General features: G+C 46.3%; 1 protein-coding gene across 2 annotated transcripts; it reads right to left on the bottom strand.

Moving 5' to 3' along the window:
• Positions 1-1,762: 1,762 nt before the first annotated feature.
• LOC119217178 (cortexin-1) lies at positions 1,763-12,439 on the bottom strand. 2 transcript variants are annotated; one of them, XM_037470632.2, is made up of 3 exons: positions 12,348-12,439; positions 3,609-3,689; positions 1,763-3,065 (listed from the first exon to the last, which is right to left on the bottom strand). In XM_037470632.2, exon 3 carries the CDS (start codon positions 2,097-2,099, stop codon positions 1,806-1,808), a length of 294 nt encoding a protein of 97 aa, XP_037326529.1. In that variant the 5' UTR covers positions 2,100-3,065; positions 3,609-3,689; positions 12,348-12,439; the 3' UTR covers positions 1,763-1,805. The 2 variants fall into 2 exon arrangements, with proteins under 2 accessions (XP_037326529.1, XP_037326530.1); XM_037470633.2 differs by lacking the exon at positions 3,609-3,689.
• Positions 12,440-23,287: the final 10,848 nt, after the last annotated feature.

The raw sequence follows: 23,287 nt of genomic DNA, 5'->3' as shown, positions 1-23,287 counted from the left end.
AACGCAACCTTCTTTTTTTGTTTGTACCGTTGGAATGACCATCTCCAGCTCTCAAAGCTCGCTGCACTGCCCCACAGCCTGGGCCATGTTTATAACACATAACCATCTTTCTAACCTGGGAACCTTTGTATACTTCTCTACTAGCTTTATTTTCCGTATGTCATTTTTCTTTTGTTTGCCACCATGTTTTAAAAAGGCAGCGTTATTGTGTGTGTGCTTACTGTATCTCAGCGTCAGACTTGAAAAAGAAAAGCTGTCGCCATCATCATCATCACCTGCTTGCATTGCAATGTTTGCTTTATAGTTTATAAATCAGGAGCTTGTAGTAGTTAACAATGTGCACCATAAGCCTGAAGACTAGCGTCTGGCTGAAAGCGCGAGTGACAATCACCCAGTCGCACCATAGCTATTGGCTGATAATCAATAAATCAATCCGCCATCATGAACCTCTTTTAATATGCTGAATGTTTGTTTTTGTTAAAAAACCAAAGATTTATAACACAAATGTCAGTCTGTAAAATTAGAGTGATTCATAAAACATTGTAAACTTTTGTTATGTGACATTAACGGCAATAAAGTATTGTGGGGTATATTTTTAAGTGTTGTGGCCTGAATTATTTGTGTGTAAATGTCAGCAGCTAACCAAAGTGACACAAGGTGACACACAAGTAGTCATCGCTTTATTTATTTTCAACATGAACAATGTGGACTTTGCACGCAGTCCACCTCTTTGTGGAAATTACGAGGAAGAAAATTCTTTTTTTTTTTAAATTTTCACTGATTCAACGCATTGTATAAAAAAAAACAAAGCAGATAGTCAGAAAAATATTGAATTACAAATCACACAAAAAGCAAAGCTACCTGCTTTGTCTTCCACTACGCTGTGGCTGCCTCAAAAAATCCACAGTCCAAAGATACAATGAGACGAAGAGGGCAGAAAAATACGAGACTCCCAAACTTGAGTCAGGAATAGAAAAATAAAGCTTTCTTTTAACTATACGTTGCCCATTTGCTTCAACACCACACCTGGCAGGCTGACTAAAGCAAAGGAAACAACCAGAGAACGTAAACTCTACTCTATATAATAAGATGCTATAGTTTCAATATGGCTTTTCAGTTAGAGACTCAGTTACACTCAAAACATTGACTCAAACGACATGCTTCCTAACAAGCATTTGGAACCGCTGCTCCAGGATCAGCGGTCCAAAGTAATAATTTTTAAAAAAAGAGTGCTGATTTGTGCTCCTTGATCAGAACCCAACACTTGCATTAACATTGATATAGGTTTGTTAAAGGGGCAGCTGCTTAATAAGTGTAAACTCCTTCATTTAAGTTCCGCTCGGGCTCTGCTTTGTGTTGAGTATTCTCATCAAAGATCAAACGGCGTCGTGAGCAAAGCTGACCCTCGTGTTTGGGAACCCCAGCCCCCCAAGGTGATGCACGTAGCATGTTGAAAGCATGTTTAATGGGTACAGCAGGACAGGTTAAGGCAGCTGTGCAGCTCGTCATTTCTGTCCTTCCCTGTTCCAACAGGTGGCCGTTTGTCTTGCAGGGATTCCTTACTGAACCAGCACTTGTTATGCTCACATCCGGCCGCCTCATATTTACATTTATCAGCACACGAGCCTTAATGCAGCGATATAAACCAGGCATACGTCGCCGTTGTGCACATCCTCCTGCAGAGAAGGCATTAACAATAGTATGAATCGGTAAAATCAACGCCTACGTCATCTAAATGTTCTTTAAATATTCTGTCTATGTGTTTTAAAACATCCCTCTTTCCACTCTCTCTTTTACACATCAACCTACACCAGTGCATAATCGAACTGGCCCCTCTCCAGCCCCTCCTTGTGGTCAGTCCAGGATGATGCGGGCATGCGGCTATAGGGGTCGAGCAGAATCCTGAAGCACCTGACCAACAGGAAGACCAGGAAGAGCATGAGGAGGCCTACAAAGGCCAAGGCTGTGCGCTGCTCATTGTCCACTCCAACCAGGGTGAGAGGTTGGCTGCTGCTGCTGCCACCGCCAGGACTGCCGGGGAGGGAGGAGCTGGCCGGGGACAGCAGCAACTCGTAGTCAAGTGTGGGCACATCGTTCATCCTCCTAGGGGCCCGTAGGCAGGGCTTACACACTGAGTGGGTGGTTGGTGTGTTTGGAGAAGGTGCAGAGAAGGATGAGCTTTTTGCTCATTAGGGGTCGCGCGGGACGGAAAAGGCCAAACTGGCGACTGAGGGGTTTTATGTTTTATTTCCCGTGGGTTGGCTGAAGGGCTCGTGGCGACAGAAAGCAAAAGGTATAAAGATGGCTATTTTGATTACGGCAGAACTCGCACATACATCTTCCCTCCTCCGGCGGCCAGTGTACTTAGATCTGGGTCGACAAAGGTGACACGATCCGGAAAGGCCCGCCCGCCCCCCCCCCCTGATGTGCTCTGACTAGGTTCACCAGGACCAATCTGCCACATCAGCTCTCATCGCCACGCTCAATCGGAGCGGGCAGGCCGTGACGCTGCCTCCTGCTACTGCAAAACGCCCCGAGGTGTGTCCGGTCCCACTCAAAGGTTGCTGTTCACTCTGGGAGTCAACGGTGTTCAGATGCCGGGCATCGCTCTGGGAACGCGTGTCTGGGCGCTGTGTCACTGAAGCCACTGGACCGGGTGTCTGTCAGTTTGTGTGTGTGTGTGTGTGTGTGTTTGTGTGCCCAATTCAATCAGGAGGTCGGTGGATCAATGCCCCTGACGACAAAACAGTGCATCACCTTTGCTGTTGATGTCTGGCCTAACACAAAGGTTTCTCTTAAGTGGTTCACAGCTGTTAAGTGTTCAAACGGGTCCTGAGAATCTGCCTCTCTTGATTTGTCGAGCGGCAACTAGAGGTGGGAAATTAAGGTTCTGAAAGCGGTTTGCTGGACCGTCAGTCGTACAGAGAAGAAGCTTCATCCACTTGGATCTTCTCAGTCGACTGGAAGCAGACTCGGTTTACGGACCCTCCTCGGCAGACACGACATGAGTCGTCGGTCGTTCCTCGTTAGGTCGAGCAGCCAGTGAGGGACTGCAGCTGCGCCCGCTGCAAAGAATGAGAGACATCGGGTCAGAAAAAAATCATTGGGAGGATTATCACCGATAAAAGATAAAAGATTTTCACACCGGCCAAATCCTTGAAAAGCGTCACGGTACACACACTTCCTACGGGATGCATTATTGCTAGTGAGGGAGCATAAGGAGGTGGTTATTAATGCCTTCCTCATTTCATCACACAACGTGATTTTTATCACCCTTTGCTCGGTAAGTAACAGTTACATTAGCCATCTGTGGGGAGAGAACGGCACCCTCCGTAATGACACACAATTAGTAAGATGATTACGGTTTCATTACCGCCACATTAGCAGTAATGAATACACCATAATAAACAGTGATACTGCATTACATCACCCTTATTCGTCAGTGCACTGTTACACTGGGCCTTTTGTTCAATTGTCGACCCCCTTCATTAATTTGCTCACACGATGGAGGTGAAGACAAAGTGTTGTGTGGCCTTATTATTAATCACAAATCAAGTCTCCCCTGGAGGACCGCGTTTCGAATCATTGAGAAAAAGCAATATGCAAACCCCTTTCTTCTTGCTCGCCCGTCTGTGTTTGGGGGTTGAGATGTTTAGGAGAGACGAAGGTTAGAGGAGGCAAAGAGACGGCTGGAAACAGAAAGAAACACACTTCTATAAATATGCAAAATACTGAGAAAAAAAACCCAAAACACCACCTCAGTGCTTTGGTTTTTTCAGTATATTTAAAGTGAGTTAGATGTATGGGGAGAGCATCATAGAACAAGGTTCAATAGATAGAAAATAGGGATGTAGGGACGGAAAACAAAACAGAGGAATGCGACAATTAAAACCAGGGAGATTGAGTAGGTAAACATGGATGGAAGTCCCTCAGGTGGGACGGAGGAGAGGTTTGCTGGCACAAACGCCACCGACTCTCCTCTGCACGACCACGGTGAAATCCCTTCCTCTCTCTCTCTCTCTTTCTCTCTCTCTCTCAAAGGTTTTCTATCTGCTTCTTCATCCGCCGGTGTCTCCAGGGTGCTCGGTGCACCAGACTCAAGCTGGCAGCAGGATGACACACACCGGGGAAGTGGCACTTGCACCCTAAATGAATGTGCACTTCTGTGTTTGTTTTTTCGTGTGTGTGTGTGTGTGTTTTCCAGCTTCTCGCTGCCTCTGACGAGTTGCTGAGCCCAAAAATAGGTCAGGAAACCTTGCGAATGTTTTCAAGGACATTGTCACAGCTGACACAGTCACACGCCTGCAGCTCCAACCGTTTTTTCCACCGGTATCATCTTTTTTTTTTAACCCGAGCGTTAAGCCGTACTTAAGGCCTTTACAACATTTTTAGCTTAGTCGGGTAAATGTGGTTCAGCAGTCACCCTTTACACTATTCTTTTTATATTCCATTTCTTTCACCTCTCAGAGCGAGTAGCTAGCTACAAATCCAAGCATGTCTTTGCGTGTATGAAAAGCAATTAAAAGGTTCTTGACCACCGAAGTCCGTGAACTTTTCCAAAACCTGGACGCATGCACAGGAAAAGCGATGCAGGCAGACCAGTCTAATCCAGCCATGTGACTGTCACCTACCCTCCCTCTCCCTCACGCACACACACACACACACACACACACACAGTAATCACACACTCTTGAAATATAAGTGGGCAAAAAAGAACATTGCTGACAAAACCCCGCACAGCGATCATTTCCATGTTGAATGTGGGAGGAGCGGCTAACAGGTGCACAAATAACCTCTGTGATCCTCACTACCCTGTAATTATTTAGTGGCAGTGTTTCTCCATTATCTCTCACTCATTCATCACGGAAAACCGAGAGAGCGGATGATAAATGGACTGAGGAAGAGAAGGAATGGACATTTGTTCCCTCTGAAATGGTAAAATGCCTGATTACAATTCAATAAGATATTCCTTATCTTATATTGATTTAATTAAACATTGAAATGTGCTAATGTCTGTAAATTCTTGATTTTATAATAAAGGAAGTTAAAATGGCAAATGTAAAAAAGAAAGAATGCTTTGCAGAGTCAATGGTCAGTTATTAGTCATGCACTACGGGTTGTGTGTATGTGTGTGTGTGTGTGTGTGTGTGTGTCTGTGTGAATAAGTCAGTGGGAGGTAAAAGGAGGATAGACAGAGATTGCTCAGCTTATTTCCCTCCTCGTTACGTCTCGCTCCTACCACCGCCCTCCATCAGTCTCTCACGCACACACACGCACACACACACACACACACAACCGCACACACTGTCGTCCATCAGCCATCGCCTTGCACGACTCACATTAGCTCTCGCCCACTCCATTTCTCCTCCAGGACACTTCCTCCAAGCACCGGTGAGACCCCGGAGAGGAAGGGAAGCGAAGCGAACACTCGTCAGTCATCATCAAAAAGCCCTTAAACGGACACATCTCACACACATGCATACACGCGCGCACAAACACACACACACACACACGCATACAAGTGCACTGAAGGGGACTCATTTGAAAGAACAATAGGAAGAAAGAACACACTTCAAAGTTTCCTTACCTCAAATTGCATTCTACATACACAGAGATTCACAAATGCAGAGCGCAAAAACACACACACACACACACACAAACAAACCACGGCACTACTATCATCGCATCCTCACAGAGCCATTGATCCAGCTAACGGTGACAGAACTCATCACAGTAAATGCTATGAAGAGTGAAATCATTTCGTTACCACTCAGGTTTCCATGGTGTCACGTTTTCCTTCAGCTCCTCAGCTCCCGCTATCTCTCACAGACACACACACACGTACATTGATTCTAGTACTGATCATTTTTCACATCTGACCTGCATTTTGGGTGAAAAGGGACAATCTGTTAAGTCACATTAATGCATTTATGTGGAAGGGAAGTTTTATTTTCTGTTGCAGTGACAAATTCAAAGGATTCTAAGTAAAATAAAAATAAAAAAAACTGCTCTCTCTCTCTCTCTCTCCATCTCTCTCGTTCGCCCACAGATCCTCACACCAATTTCACATTAAAACAAAGACTAGGACAGTATGTTCCCTTCAGTGGGGAACCACTGTCTTTCCTCTTGGAGCACACAGAAAACCAGCCCCCACAGGGGTCAGCGCAGAGACAGCCTTGATTTGTCATTATTTATAGCCGGAGTAAAGCAACTCTCCAAAGTAATTAGACCGTAGAAACAAGGAGAAAGGGAGAAGAGAGAGAACAAGGGGGAAAGAGCAAAAGAAAAAAAAAAGTGAGAGGGACGGTAGATGTTCCCCGTCTCAGGCTCGGCCTGCTGGAAATTGAATTAACCCGTTCCAATTTACCTCTTATGAAGATAAAGCAGACGGAAGGAGGGAAGGGGGGGGTGGGGTGTGTGTATGAGCTCCATGAGCTCCGGTGGGTTTCCCCCTTGGACCTCAAACCAAAAAACAAACGCAGTTCACACAACAGACGTAAACAAATACATTAAGTGAAGGTATTTGCGTTGCTGTGCTATGAGTTGATAGCATCTGATCTCTGCTGTGTTTTGGTTATTGTGTGTTTGGGTTAGTGTGTGTCCCCCCCTCGGGGACCTGACGACTGCTGTGTGTCTGTGGCTAACAAGGACAATGGGGGGGGGGGGGGGGGTCACCTTGAGCCCATACAAAAACAACAACCATCCAGATACAGACGGACTTCTCTTAATGCGTCTTCTAAAAGAAGGGATTCACACAAGCAAACACGATTGTACAGACACAAATGTTTTGTTTTTTTCAGACCTGAGAGAGAAAAAATGTTTGCTCTTTAGCATCTCAGCCCAAGGCAAGCCCCTGCTCCTCAGATAGCCCCCCCGTCACAATCGGGCTGACACACACTCAGCAGCTACAGTAATGGTGATAAAGTTGGGCAATTAAATATTCTGCTGTTCCGACACGGCCGGGCATTTGGCTCCGAGTGCACGCCGGCTTGTGTATTTGTGCATTGAGGGACGAATGTGAAGAGAGAGAGAGAGAGAGACCTTTTCTTTACTTGACCATGCAAATAAGAAGCTGTGGGTCTGGAAAGCACTCAGGAATGCTGACCTTTTAAAACAAAAAAAGGAGACAGCAAAGGAACAAAGAGGGCAGCACACTTGGTATCGATGTGAGAGCCTGTCCATTGTCATAAACACTTTCCCTCCTTCCTCATCCGATTGAAGTACGCATCTCACCGCTTTGGCATTTTCAAAAAGGAGAAAAAGTAGCCCACATCAACTCATGGAGAAAGTGAGTGAACCACGAGGAATGGGGAAGGACGAGGGACGGAGATATGGAGAGACAGACAAATGCAGCTGTACACAGATGAAGGAGCAGAGGGAGGGAAAAAAAACAAGCCCTTCGGGATGCTCAACGCAGCTGAGCCATTCCATCTTCGAAGCTAGCGACAATCTATCATTTGATCACTGGCCCAGAGGAACACAAAGTCTATTTTCTCCATCAGCACATTTAGGATTGTCAAGGTCATTCCAGCATCAATATTCAAAGTAATCAAGATTTTAGATATTCATTTTGCTCGGGACGAGCTCGGATTTACCCAAATGCAAACGAGGCCCCGGGCAGGTGCAGCGGTTGAGCAGAGAGTCTGCCGTGATGAGGTCACCTGCTGCACGTCGCTCCCAAAACACCATGCAGGATCAGACTTAGGGGAGGAGGAGGAGGAGGAGGAAGCTCCAGCCCGGTCCGTACTGACTCCTGGTTCTTTGCGTCACGCGACCCGGCGGCCTAAAGCACGAGCTTGCCTGACCACGTATATGAGGAAATCAATTCTCTGGGTTTGTCATGCCCACCTCCTCCTCAATTATGTTTTTCTTTTGTTTTGGTCAGTCAGGTTATTTTTGTTACTCACCTCTCCTGTAGTTTCTGGACAGTTTTGATTTTCCCTTTCGGGGCCTTTTTTTTTTCAAATAAAAGTTTGTCAACGACACTTCGATCTTATTGTCAATTTGTTAATAAAAGAAATGTCTCATCTGTTTCTCCCTGGAGTTTATTATAGATTGTATTATCTGTTGTCACGGGTAACTGTGCCTGGGGGGGGTTAGAAGTCTCTGTCCTGCTTGTTCATTTACGGTTTCTTTGTGAACTTCGCAACAGATGTGCAGAACAAAATAAGCACTCGGTGATCTTTCCATCTTCTCAAAGTCACAAGCCGTCACTTTCCAGCCAATCAGCTCCTTTCCTGTTGTCTTGCCCATTAATCATTCCCTTCACCTGAGCTTCTGCGCCCATTGCTCCGCCTGCACTTGCTCCTCTTGTCAGATTAATTTGTGTTTATGTCTCAGTTCTGCATTGCCCGCATTGGACCTTGAATAAAACTCATTACTTCATAGTCTGGTCGTCTTCGGCATTTGGGACGTTCATGTAGAATTCATGCATGTATATGCCTGCACATTTTATACTATGTGCTTAGTTTTTAATTTGGCAATAATGGCTACACAGAACTTAAATGTCTCTACTAAACTCTGAGGTGGCAGAAATGAGATTCACATTCTGCATTTATGGGATACGTACCATCGTGGGCATTTCTTAACCTCTGTCATTTTCATGAAAATCGTGATTCCAATAACTTGAGACTCTAATTGCACCTTCCCAGAATGTTTCTATGACTCACAGGCTCAACAATACTTCAGGTCATCCTTTCACCAGCGAAAAGACCTTTATTTGAGAACTCTCGTATTTGCTCGGTCCGCTGCACCCTGCTCAATATAGCTGGCGTCGCAGGAAAAATAATAACGGCAATAAAAATATAATAAAAGGAGACTAAATGCACACAGTCACAGAGTAAAATCTATTTGCAAAAATGTATTTGACCGAGTCATGACTCTCTAAGCTCTAAATGTCTTTTTTTTTCCCTTCCTGTGGTAAAGCACCTCGGGGGAATGACTGTCCTGAAACACATTTGTCGCTTGCAGCCATCTAACTCACCCCTGCTGGCATGCTGACAGGCTGCAAAAAAACAAAAAAAAAACACGTTTGTCTCCTTCACCTCCACCACCACCACCATCTAAATCAACTCTGTCACATCTGACCGTAATTTCTATCCATCGCCTGCAACATTCTCCCCCTGTCACGCCGTGGTTCGGCTGTTTTGAAAGGCCCCCCCGTCCCACAAGGTTAACAAATGTCGGCCGAATCAAATCCACCCACTCTCTCTACATTCAGCTCCTAAATCGCGGGCACGACGTATTCTCGCAGCGATTGGGACAAAGTGGTGACAGGTGAGGAGGTCGGGGCTTGGATGAGTCAAAATGCATTAAAAAAAAAAAGAGAAGAAAAACTTTCAAACCAATGATTGTACTCTATTAATTCGGCCAAAAAAAGGCAATAAAGAGAACAGAAAGACGGCGTGAGCGGTACATGCAACCCTGTGATTCACCTTGAGAGACCCGCTGCTGCGACAGCGCAACGCACCAACAGGAAAGACCTGGCGGTGAGGTATAGGAGGATGTCAGATGAGGTGAGGTGGGACAGTGAACAGTCAGAAGGGAAGCGAGAGAGAGAGGGGGGGGGGAGAGAGAGAGGGGGTAGAAGCAGGGAGGAAAGGTGGAGCGCGGAATAGTGATCCCTGTGATTCACGTCTGCATCCAGACAGAGCCGAGGGAATAGGGGGGGGGGGGGGGGGGGGCATCAATCAGATGCATCTGGAAGTAAGAGGGAGAGGGAGGGGTGGGGTTGGTGGGGGGAAGGGGGGTGATACAGAAACGTCAGCACTCCTACAAGTCAGAAAACAGCACTTTTCCTTCCATCAAGCAGCGATTCTGTCACGTCCCCCCCAGGGGCAGCCGGTCGACCACAAATCAAGGAGGCAGTGGGCTCACAGTCCGCATTACGAAAGACGCTGTACGTGGGGGATGACCTGAGACGTCTGAGCCAGCTCGAAGGCGGGACGTAAAAACAGTCCTCTTCATTCAGTGACAGAAACAGAAACTCTTGCACCACACACCCCACGAGTGTGGAAAATACAACACACAAAGCCCGGTGAATCCTGTCTACCTCTCCAAAAGAATCGGACCTTTAAATATACTCCACCACGGCACAAAGTGCTGCCGACTGCTTCGGATCCCCCACTGACAAGTGGACTCCTGAGCACGGATCAAACGCACAGGAAGACACCGATACACCACCTATGCTAGAAGTGGAGGCCGGTCGCTTCAGCTCATTTGATTAACCAGGCTCACAGAGAGAGAGAGAGAGAGAGAGAGAGAGAGAGAGAGAGAGAGGAAGTCTAAAGCCTCGCAGACCGAAAAAAGAAGAAAGGAGGGCTTATCTGCACACTTTGCCTCATGGTCCATCAGCAGATTTCATTCCAATGGGTGAACCGGCACTTCTTTTGAGTTTTTCCTGGCGAGTTGATAGACTCAGGGGGTCAAAGGGGCTCTCTGTCATCTAGCAATGGGCCGTAGATGAACACTAAATTAAAAAATGCAGCATTTCGGAGCGTCGCTTCACTCTTGCTTGTCATTTTTTTTAATGTCCCTTAATGACTCCCCTCCAGACTCTGCACCTTCCTGCTGCTTAAGTGCTCGGCCCCTCCGGGGACAGCAGGCAGGAGGTTTTTATGACCCCACGCGCTACGTCGCCACATTACATACGGCTGAATTGAATAACGCTCACTGTGACATCGCTATTATTTCAGGGTTAATACATTGAAGTGCCACAAAAGGCGCGAGCGATTTCTTTCTCTTCATGCTCCGGCGTGAAAAAGTCATTTAAGAACTGAAGCGCACAGAGTTTAAATCGCGGCACCCGGAAAAAAGACACTTTAGTGACTTTTACTTTGTCGCCGCTGCTCTCAGACAAGCGATTTGATTTGATAAAACAACCACATGGGTGAGCAATAGAGAGGGGAAGGTCTATAACACGAGGAACGTAAGGAGGAGATGGAGCGAGGCAGGTGGAGAACCTGATTGTTCTCTTCCCCTCTCCACCTCTCCTCCTCGTTACAGGTCACTTGCATGATGACACCGACGGCGACCTTCCTGCCGGTCGGTGCGCATCCAACGCAAGTGGTAAAGCGAGAGGGGTCGACAAAGTAACGTTGTCATTTTCATTATTCATGAACCCCCCGCTCCAAACTCTGTATTCAAGCTTTTGATGTTTTACACGGGAGTAAAAGACGTAAACTCAAGGCCGTTCCTTTCACTGTAAAGAATGAATGCAGAGCTTGTCTTTGGAAATGATCGGCTTGCCAGAGGGCCTCTGCGTGCTATTACAATACTACTATTCAGCACACAGCCTTAATCAGGGTAATGAAGGGTCTTTTTTTTTCTGTGAGCCCGAACAGTGTGCAGCTACCTGACCTTAAATGAATTCAGCCTTCAGCAACATATCGTGCATTGCTATCATTTATTGTTTAAGCAGAGAGCGTTGGGCCGGCTTTCCACCAGGGGGGGGGGGGGGGGGACGTGGGGCTTACGTTTCAACGTGAAACTGGTCTGAGAACAGCACCGGACCTCCGCCAACCGCTCAACAACAGAAAAGAACGGAAAGCTTTGATTGTTCATTACTGTTAAAAAAGAAGACGCGCTTTATTATTTAACACCTCCACGACCAATCAGAAAGGATCAAAGACGAGAAGAGCGCCAACTCAGTGCTTTTCATATCAGCATCAGCAGCCAACCTGTGCAATTCCATTCGAAATGCGTCATGTGGGGAAATGAGACAGTTTAAAATGGATTTCCTGTGTTTTCTGCTGTTGGGTGTTGGCGTCCGCGCTACCCTAACCACCAATGGAGAGCTCACACCCAATCTCAGCAGGGCGATGCAATGCTCGTTTCCCTCAAGGCGCCTCGCTTGAAGCTAGAAGGGGAGAAAGGGAATTGGTTTGTCTCTCACCACACGAGCATTGTAGTCATTTCATGGCACATTGGTCCATGAGGTGGCAACCTGGTGATTTTCAGATAAATCAAAGTCAGCGGGTTTGGTTCAGTGATTCCCAGTACCTGTCAGGTAGTGCTGCTGCCAATTTCTGCCTGGACGGATATCACAATAAAGTAATATTTACAGGTGAATGTGGACATCTAATTAGATATTTACCACCAAGTTAAAAACGGAGACCGAACTGCAGGAGAAAAAAACAGGACCGCAAGAACTTCGTTACAAGTTCGACACAAACACTCATACAGCGACATGCAAAATACAAAGAGACATGCACGTCATTTTCACCGGAGTTTGGCATCGCAATCTCTCATAGATTATCTCCGATACTGATCGATCTGGCTTTAACTGCTGCTTTTGCTTTTTTTTCGCGATACATTTAACGATTGGAAACAGAATATTAAAAACGCACCTGCTCTCGTCGCCGCTTCAAACTTTGTGATGCGCTCGTCTCCCCTCTTCTTCCTCTCCCTCTTCTTCCTCCTCCTCCCGCTGCTGCTGTAGATGATGCTGAGCGTGGCTCGGCGAGGAGACACACACACACACACACACACGCGGTGCTCCGCCCCACAGGGCGCACAGCCAATCACGACGCGAAATCAATCCACAAAAGAGAGGTTCAGGTGGGAAACAACTATAAAAGATCTCTTTTCTTTTCTTTTATATGCACAAATAAGGAAGCAAAGAATGAGATATTACTGTCTGTGAGGATTGCCCTGAATTGATGAACTTGTTGCCCTCTGATTGAGTGGCAATTAAATGTTGTTTATATATTGTAGGCTATATATGTCTTGTGCCTGTGTTAAAAACTATATTCATTTTACAGTTCACCCCAGAGTGTGAAAATCCAAAGCTTATAATATGTATGTGCCCATTGTAAAAAAAAATCCATCCATGTGCCTCAGAGAGATTGAAAACATATGATCCCGTTACACAAAACCTTTAATGCAGGAATAGTCTTACAGTTAATGTGATGTCACACAAATAACCGTTCCACCCACTTCTTCTTGTCCCCAAACCTTAAGCATGTTGTTTCACACCTCACAGGCTCCTCTGTGGCCTCTTTCAAAGTCCCTTCATTAAAAGACCAACCAAGATTGCCTGGATCCCCCTAAAACTGTAATGTGTGCAGCTTATCAAGTAAGCTCACATTCATATTGAACGACTCTGCAAACAGCTTGAATCAGTATTCAAAATGTACTTCTCCATCCCCCTTGGCTCAACTCATCCCTTCCCAATTTGAAACCTGGTCCGCCCCCCCCCCCCCCCCCCCGTCCCCGTCCCCTCCCCTCCCCGCCCCACATGCTGCGTCCTTCTACCCGCTCGAGCCGTCCATGTGGAGAACACGTGGCCTCCGTGCATCCCTCCGTCCCACTGCCAGGTGCTGCTATCACCACTCGCTCCCAGCAGAGCAGGTCAGAAGCTCGAGTGTTGGAGCAGGTGGTAAACGAGAGAGAGCGAGAGAGGGAGAGAAATAGAGAGAGAGAGAGAGACAGAGAGAGAGAGCAGTGCGGGTTGTACGTGGAGAGAGGCCTTAATGCGATTCATTGCTGTGATCCTTTTGGTCCCCACCGACTCACTTCCACAGCTGATCTGTAATTGATAAAAGGAGTGATGGCAAACTGCTTTCTGGAACTTTTCCCTCTTGCCAAGAAGTAAGGGATGATGCTCCTAAGGAACCCCATGCACTCGATGACTCCGATGTGATTTCCCCACCGTGGTTCACCAAACACGGGCAGGATGTTGATGCGTCCCATTGGAAACGATGCAAATGATGCGATTTCTTCTGTTTGTAACAATCTCATCAGAATTCTCAGCGGAGGCCGAAACAAATTGCCCGACGGACACGTCGCAGAACAACAATATTCCCAGCTTGTCCATTTGAAAACGGGCGAGTGAGTGCAGGCAGGACGCCGTCAAACCCAGCCGGACGCACTTCTATTATCTCTTGGCTAATTCTGATTAAAACCATTTTCTCCTGGAACAAAATGGCAGCTTCACATTAGGGGCTGAAAATGTGTATATGTTAAGTATGAGTGTGTGTGTGTGTTCATCCTCTGTGGAGCGACTGTGTGGGTGTCTGCAAGTACAGCCGTAACGATAGTGAGTGTGTCACAACTGACAATCCCTGATTGTGCCTGTGCATGCGTAATGCTCCTGTAAGTGAAAAATGCTTTTAGTGTGCGTGCGTGTGTGTGTGTGTGTGTCCAGGGTCTGCATGTGCGTGTTGGTGGAAGCGCAGATGGCCGTGACCAATCAATAAGCCCGATAATGAGATCTGAGGGGTGTCGTCACGGCGCCCCCCCCCCCCCCCCCCCCCCCCTTGGGCGTTCAAACGCCTCCGTTTTCCTTAAAGAGCATCGTTGTGTGTTCTCCTGTGAGCGAATTCACACCTCATTAACCTTTTGAGACAACACAAAGTTCACCAGACGCCATTTATTTCCCCCCCTACATGTTCTGTTGCTGTAGGTAAATAAATCCTTTCCTCTCTTTGGAACAAATACTTGTAATTCCTTTGAAAACGTGGGTTTTTTAAGCGGTTAATCAGCTCTAACCAGCAGTGGAAATTAGATTCTGGAAACATCCCACTATAACTCAAGTATTTAGACTAGTACCTACATAAACCAACAGGACACAGCTTGTATTCACAGGAGAAGCTTGAATTGGCATTACATCATCACAGTTTATAGTGGAGCAAAGTGGAGGGGTTATTTTCACGCAAGACATGATCATTTTCTCCTCATTCCCGAAACCCAATCCCCCCCCCCCCCCCATGTGGACCCCCAGCACTTGGATTCTTACTGTAATGCACAGGGAAATCAGTGGCTGCTGCTGTGGAAAAGTCAACAGGGTGCCTGAAAGTCATCAAAACCTTTTGGGAATAAGATTTGTTTTGTAGCAGGTGACCTTCAGAGCCATGTCACTTCCCCTGTGGTGTGTTAGTACAAGCATGTGCCTGTGTGTGTGTGTGTGTGTGTGTGTGTGTGTGTGTGTGTGTGTGTGTGTGTGTGTGTGTGTGTGTGTGTGTGTGTGTGTGTGTGTGTGTGTGTGTGTGTGTGTGTGTGTGTGAGAGAACTTCACTGTAAGGGTTCCGTTGATTGAGTGGTATAAAGGGACCTTGCTAAATTGAGTGTAGCGAGACCGTCTCAAGTCTGGTCCCCTGTGAAAGCCGCTGAGCGAGATTAACCTTTATTAACCGCTTCCCTCTCGTCCCCTTTGAGCTGCTGAAGGAGAACATCAACTAAATGCAGAAATATAAATGAAATTCAGCGAAGACGCCTCTCTGGCTGAAACACAGAGCTGGATCAGCAATATTCCTGCAGCGTGTGCGTGTGAGTTATCGAGTGAATCCCCTTCTATTTTGGCTAAGTGATTTGAGCCAAATTTGAGCACTTGCAAAAAGAATACAGTTTGACTGTGTGTGTGTGTGTGTGTGTGTGTGTGTGTGTGTGTGTGTGTGTGTGTGTGTGTGTGTGTGTGTGCTGTGTCTCCAGGGGGCTTCACTACAAGCCGCAGGGGAGGAGATCTGCGAATAGGGCACAACGATTCCCCCTCGGTCCCTGCGATGAAGCAACATTCATCATCCAGGGGCTTCACCCTTGATCGTCCCAGTGCCAACGCGCACACACCCGTCCAGACAAACAGACAAACAGACAAACAGACCACTTAACGACTCCAATCGTCTCCAATCCTGCAATGTGATTTAATGCAATTTAATGTTTTTTCATTTGAGTCCACTCATTGCCATTTTTTCCAATGTTTAAAAAGAGTATATACAGCATATATTGCCACTTAGTATCTGTGTTGGGTTTGATATCCAGCCCACGATTTCAAAAAAAAAAAAAAAGTTTCCCCCAGAAGAGCAGTGACAGAATTGGCGGGCGGGGCGACGCCCCTCCTGCCCCTTAAAGCATGCTTTTCCTAATGCAGGCTGCAGTTTTCGCTCACGCAAGCAAGAGTTTTTCTGCACAGAGCAAAAGCGCTCGCAGAAAGGAACAACACGTGGGCGGCTGTTTGACTCGCACACGCGGGACCTCAACGCGGGCACGCAGGGAACTTTGTCGATTGTGTCATGGCCCAAAACGCTGAGAAATGAAGCCATTGTGAAATGTCGTGAGGCCCCAATTTGATGCTAATTACAGCTGACGGTGTCTTGAGCCGCACCACTTACGCAGAGATGAGAGGCAGGCGATGCGATGGAGATCGATAGACAACCCCTTTTCAAACTGCACACCTCCAGATTACTTCAGTGGCAGGGGAGACTATTTTAAGCCATTTTTGTTTTTCTCGCAGTTCCCAACGGTGCTACAAGAGGCTGTCGATTATTGCTGCAGTTTCCCTTCGATTGTAACGATTACAGATCAATAGCTTGAGGCTTTTCATCAGCCCGTCATTAAGACACAGTGTTATGGTGGAACATTATTTTTTTAATGAGACATTAGCTTGACCCCTGACCTAGCGACAGTGTTCTGAGGATTTATTTTTCTGTCCCTAGACGGTGCGATTAATGGCGCGCTTTCAGGCCTTGAGTAGAGGGAGAAAACAAGTTCCTGTGAGAAAATACTTTTGAATCTGAAACTTAAGAGCACGACGACGAGATGGACGAGCGCTTGGCATCAGCTTTGGAGACGAAGTGTAAAGGTGTGAAGACGCTGACAGGATGGACACACAGGGGGGCAGGGCTCCGTGATCATTTTGTTCGGCTGCTCACGGTTGGGATTTTTCTTCTCAGGGAACGAGAGAGAGAGAGAGAAAGAGAGAGAGAGAGCGAGGGAAGAGACTGCATTAAATTAAGACGAGGCGACACTTAGTTCAGATAACGGAGTCTGATGGAGCCAGTTGACTAATGATGCGCCATTTTCAAATTTTCTTCAAGCGCTTTTGCATCGCCAGAGGATTCATTCCGGCTACATTTGAAGTGATTGATCAACCCTATAAATTAATGAAACGAATAGTAAAGATATTAATAACGAATGAGGGATAAGCCTTGCCAGAGAGGCAACCAGCCGTTCTGCTGCAATGCATCAATTTCAAATTTGTAATTTGCATTTTTTTTTTTACACGATATGCTTGTCCACTGTATTAAAGCCACACACACACACACACACACACACACACACAAACATCTCCTTTCAGCACTTACTGCACTTTACTGCGCTGTGCAGTCAATGTGACCTGTCTAACCCTTTACTTAAAAAGCCACATAGTCAATATGATCCAATCCTCTACCTTGGGATTAAAGTCGCAAGTGTAAAAAAAAAAGAAGAGTTACTCGTGGTACTGAAGATATCAAGTTTGCATCGCTGGATCCAATAGATCGATTGATGCCCACTAACGTGGCCACACAGAGAGCGACCAGCCAGGAAATCACATCTGCGGGTCATTGCATCATTCTGCATCCAGACTGCATTAAGCAAGTCCACTCAGACTGCTGCACTTTGCATCAGCACAGGGGAAAAGAAATGACTGGACCTGAACTCGTGGTGACTGCGAACTAATGCAAATTGTAATTTTACATCTATTTATGACCATTTTCCAAAAAAAGGAAGGAATAGTGGAATGAAGAAGACAAATAATGACAAATAATTATTTTGTAATGTTTATTCCTTTGACGATTATGGAATTGCCAATTCCCTTCATGTATGGACTGTTAATACAATTGATACATTAATTGTATTAGTGTATCAATTATTCGGATGAAATAGTTTGTCTGTATTTAAGACCGTTTGGCATGACACCTTTAAGTAATTTACAACTAAAAGAGGACATTACTCAAAATGAAGTGTCAAAAAGGTAGAGGAGGGTTTGGGGTGCAGTTTGGGTATCTTTGTAAAGGATTAAATTTCCTCCCGTTACATATTTTATCAAAAACCCTCTTAATCCGCCCCTTTCTACCTCTTAATCCGCCCCTTTCTACCTTCCACTCGGCCTTTTCAGCTGTCATCTGTCTGCCATCCATCATGTCATGTGACTTCACTATGCTTTTCTCAGGAATATAAGCCATTCATCACGTTGTGGTGAGGCCCAGGACACCGCCGAGCTGCACCTTTCACAGGACAGTAAGCCTAAGCAGTAGCCCGGGACAGCTGCTAATGGCTCTATTCAAGCCGCCAGGCGGGCCTGATGCAATCCGTCACTCCAGCCCCGAAACACGCCGGCTCGCTGTCACACCTTCTGCGCTGCTCCCTAGAAAACATCTCTCCAGTTAGGAGTCAGCTGACAGCAGCATGGCCTCATTGTAATGACAGTCCGTGTACCTCTTTGTTCCAGAATGAAATACCTCCATAACTGTTTGGGTGGATTGTGATGCAATTTGGTAAAGAAATGTATGCTCCCAGTTGGATGCGTCCTAATTACTTGATCCCTATTTCTTATTCAACCACTAATAAAAAACGTTCAACTCCTGCTTCCCATCATCAGTGTTCTCCTGTTGGATGCAGCCCTTCAAAAACCATGACACCCTCTGCTTTGAGATTCTCCATCATGCCGCTGGGACGTCTGGTTTGTTTATGTCGCCGACCTCATGCATGGTGGAGTTTCCGATTTGCAATTCTGCCTGGAAGAACCCAGTCGTAGCAATTGTTCCTTTTGGAGGTTGTGTAGCGGTACGACGAATTGCAGCATAATTCATAATCAGAGCGGCAGGAAGTAGCGTGTGGTCACAGGGAAATAGGACTCTGTGGGGAGGGAAAACTCATATTATCAAATACCATTCGAGCATGGCTTTTAAATGACTGCAATTATTCTTTGAAGCACAATGAGCCGGTGAAAGACTCCCTTGAGAACAGAGTGGCGGATTGTCACCCTGGTGCTGGTGAAATTTAATAGGGGACTGGAAAGGAAATACTGCGAGCTGAGGAAGCCACAAGCTACAGTGTGTCATTTTGACTTATTTTACAGGTTTCTGTATGTCTTCAACCAATGCATTTAGTCATCAAAGTTGAGCACACAGTCGAACATTAAATATAGCAATGAGAAAAGGAACAGACGCAGACCTCTTTGCTTATTAGCAGGCCTGACCCAGGGTTTATCAAAGGTCATCGCAGTCCCAAATCCCCCCATTATCTGACCTCACTAATCCTCAATGCGGAGCGTCCCGTGTGAGGATATCTAATAAGGTATGCGTGACACACTTGATTAGTCGAGTCATAAGAACGGGTATATGCCGAATACATCAACTATGGGTTGGTGGGAATTACCTCTATTTACAATATGGTCTACTGCAAACGCATGTGACAAGCTAACATTGGCTTCTGCCTGTCACTGACCTCCATCGTAGGGAAGGGAAATAGTGTGGTAAGGTCTTCCATCATCATTAGTTACTGAAAGGCAGCGGAGAGCATCGAGGGCCAGAAGACCAGAAACACCTGTAGCCCACTCCAGCTGTGGAGTCCGGTTTACTCCGTTAGATCCGATGTCACTGGAGGAAACAGCTGATCAACAGTGGTTTTATTGTTTCTTGTGAAATCCAGCCAATACACCTCTTCTCTTCTCATCCACTTGTTTTATCTGTCACTACACACTTAATTATTTGCTATGACCCGAGAGCTCTAGCACACCAGCTGCTCGTTCTCCACGTTTTGGAAGAATGTGATTGGCTGGTGCAGACTTGCCCTTTTGGTCTTTTCCGCAATCTTCTCTGTGGGCCAGAACGCAGCGCTACTCCAGACAACTTACGCATGGCTGTGGTAAGAAAAGCAGCCTGTATTTATGGCCACCTTTATCTCTGCTCGCCCACTGAAATATCTTTCTATAGAGGCTCAAATGGGCACCCGGGGGCCCCTAAATCTTATGACATATCAGACCTCTGAACGGTTAGCCGGCTGGAGGAAGGGGACCAGTGGCCGATCAATAGAAACAGCATTTGCTCCCATTGTTTTTCCTCCTCTCAGCAGAATCTCCATTCTCATAAAGAATTAGGGAGGGCTGTCCGATGGCGTCTTGGGTTGACCGGGGATTAGATTTAGAAAGAGGGTGGAGGGGGCGGGGGGTGAGGTGATAATGGAATTCAAACGCCTAGAAACTAGCTAATGCCTGAGATTTAAAAGGATTGCAAAGCAGAAAAAAAATCAGGTATGAATTCATGTTAACATGCATTAGTATTGGTATCCTAGATATTCATTATTTGCAATCAAAGTAAACTACTTCAGCAACTAAGTTTATAGACCTTAATACAATATTTGTTTTAGACCTCTGAGTCGGTCATCGTACATTCGTAATCTGAAATTCTTGATGGTCAGATGGCGTCAGCAGCATGCACAGCATAGACATTTCATTGGGTAATAAAGAACATGCACATCACACTGGTTTATGGATAAGCAATAGTAGTCTTAGATTGACTTCATTTGAGTTTCATTTTTGAATGGATTAATGGATGGGTGCCTAGAGGTGGTCACCCTCAATGAACTTTGGTTAAGCCTCTTCAGTTCCACTCCAACAGTGAACTTTTTTTTATTCCTCAGAACCACATGGAAGTTCCAGCTCATTTTACGCTCCTGTCACATAATTCTCTTTGTAGTCTTGATATATACAACATATAAAAACCTGCACTCCACAATATGTGAGAAAGATGAGTGTGTTTCATGACCTGGAGTAACCGGCCTGTGCCAATACACTGAGTGTGAACCAGCCACAGTGTTTATCACATATGCAGACACACACACACACACACACACACACACACACACAGAGCTGTGTGTGACACAGCAGTACTGTAACCACTTTCCTGTGGTAATGTCGGGCCTGGGAGTTCCAGCACGTCCTGGACGTGCATGCTCGGCTGGGACAGGGGACTGGTTAGAGCACTCTCACAGCCCATTACTGCTAAACGTGCATTGTGTGTCTTCTTTTCCACTCATTTACAATGCTAAGCAAGTACTGTCTGTCCCTCTCTCTCTCTCTCTCTCTCTCTCTCTCTCTCTCTATTCCTCCTCACTTCCTTCCTCTTCTTTTTATTAAAGCTAAAAGTGATTTATTTTAATAACACGTCTGAATTTGGTGTTGCCGTTTTATCTTATGGGACAGGCGCGATATATGAAAATGAGATAAAGGAGATACTTACCATTGACTTTCATTGGAAGACACAAAGCTCCTCAATGTTAGAGCGGCAATAACAAGGGTAGCTTTATGAAAAGATGGAGAAGATAAACTTTAAAAGAAAAATGTGATTTTAATGTGAAGCAATATCCCCAAACAAAAGCCTCAAAGATCTAATACTGAACTGTCCCCTGCCAAAAGGGCAGGAGCTTCTCCACCTTTTTTGTCACATGCTTGAGAAAAAAACAATAAATTACCTTGTTTAGGAACACGTGAAAAAATGTTCATAGCAAATATGTTGGTTGGTTCATTGAAAATACAAAGAATTTCTCAATTTAATTAGCCATGCAGATGACTTTGGTTTTATTAGTCTATTTGAGATTTGAGCTCCACCCAAATAGAACCCTCCAACACCCCAAAAAAGCAGCAGACTGCTTGGACACTGTGATTTTGTACTTTTTGGACAAAAAAAGAAAAACAAAAGACTGGATATATATTTTTTGTCGTCTTCTTTTAATTTGTATCTAACAATGACCTCACCTTTAGGCTCCTCCTGTGCGGTCTCCATACGAGAGGAAAAATGATCCCACCTGTCACCCCTGACTCACCCGGTCCTGCACAGTCACCCTCTGGCTGCTAGACCCTCCTGACCTCTCCCTGAGCCGGCATGCATGAATGTGTGTGACTGTGTGTGTGTGTGTGTGTGTGTGTGTGTGTGTGTGTGTGTGTGTGTGTGCTCTCCCCCCGGAGTTCTTACTGGGCTTCAGATCAGACAAGAGCAACGTCACGTTGCATTAAATCCATCTGAAAACACCTGATCCATAAAATTGTTTTTGTCCTTTGCCCCTCGGAGGCGTGAGACAGCCATCGCTGCCTGCCGTGGTGTTGCTTCTGCTATTTGCAATAATCCGGCACAAGACAGGATGCAGTTGTCCCGTTTCTATTTTAATTAGCTGGAATGAGGACTAGAGACAAAAAACGGTTAACTCGCCCTCAAAGAGAGTGGGTACCAGGGGAGCTCAAGGACAGCGTGGTTAACGGGGCATCAGACAGATGACAGGACAGATTGGCTGTTAAGAGAAAGGACGGCTGACAGGCGAGACACACGTGACACGTGTTGGACAATTTCATCATTTGTGACATAAAGCTGAATAGTAGTAACAGGCTCCTCTTTGTTTTTGTTTTTTTTGGGGGGGGGGGGGAGCTCCTTCCTTCCCGGAGCGGTTGTCACTCAGCTTGTCCGTCCGGCTGCAGCGGACAGCCTGGATCCCAGGCCGCGGCGGGACGTCAGCACTCAGCCATCAAGTGCGAGAGTCCATGCGACGTTTCTGCTCTTCTCCTTTTGGACGCCCCCCCTGTCACCACTCACGTGTGTCAGTGGCTCTGACCAACATGCCCAGTGAGTGAATTCTCCAGGCAGGTTGAGAGCTGTGAGTTTGTGAGAGTTGCTTGGAAGCATCTTGAGCGATTAACGCTATATTGGGGGGGGGGGGGGGGGGTTGGCTACCTCAGCACGACTCAGTAGGCTGGAGGATTGATCATCCGCGACAGGCCCTGAGAACAGTGGAGGTGCCAACATGCGGGTTCGTGAGCCGCCCCGTGCGCTCCCACCCAAGGCTGCTGTGATCAATCCTGCCAGGTGTGGGCGTCATGCCGATGCGCATCCCAGCACTGTGTGACTGTTGCCATGGACGACGGACAGCTACTGTAGCGGTACCGCACCCCCGTCTGCACCCTGCATACGCAGAATGTGTCCCGAATGAATCACAGACCCCCTCCCCCCCCCAGGGGGATACAGCCCAGGATGCATTTGTGTCATTGATATTTAGCTTTGTTTGCAATCTTCATTCTGTGGCCTTGGATAAACTATTGTCTGAAACAAATGATGTGAAAATGTCGGGTTAGTCCTCCAGCAGAGGATTTCCAGAGACAGTTGGCAGAGTTTCTGGAAATGGGTGCTATTGAGCCTTTGTAAGAGAACTCTGGTTTGTGGGACAACAGCACAGCGCATCACACACACGTGGAGCAGTGATTCATGACCCATCACAACACAGATACTCAAGGTGCTTCTTCTCCAACACAACCGCATGTTGATGTGAAGCCTGAAAGCAGACGGTTACTCCTCGGACCGAAGGCACCTGTCCAATGGACCATGTTCATTTTCATATGTAACTCCACTTGACGTAAATGTGTGCTTTAACTGTGCTCTGGAAATACAGCTGTAAAAAGACACCCTCAGACTGCATGTTTCCCAAAGGAAATATAGCCAACACTGAAATCCCACATGAGGATTTAATTAAAATAATAATAATTAGC

The sequence above is a fragment of the Pungitius pungitius genome, chromosome 7 (assembly GCF_949316345.1).
Source record: "Pungitius pungitius chromosome 7, fPunPun2.1, whole genome shotgun sequence".
NCBI classification, from domain to species: domain Eukaryota; kingdom Metazoa; phylum Chordata; class Actinopteri; order Perciformes; family Gasterosteidae; genus Pungitius; species Pungitius pungitius.
The sequence above is the reverse complement of the archived record's forward strand: the minus strand, read 5'-3'. Positions and strand labels throughout refer to the sequence as shown.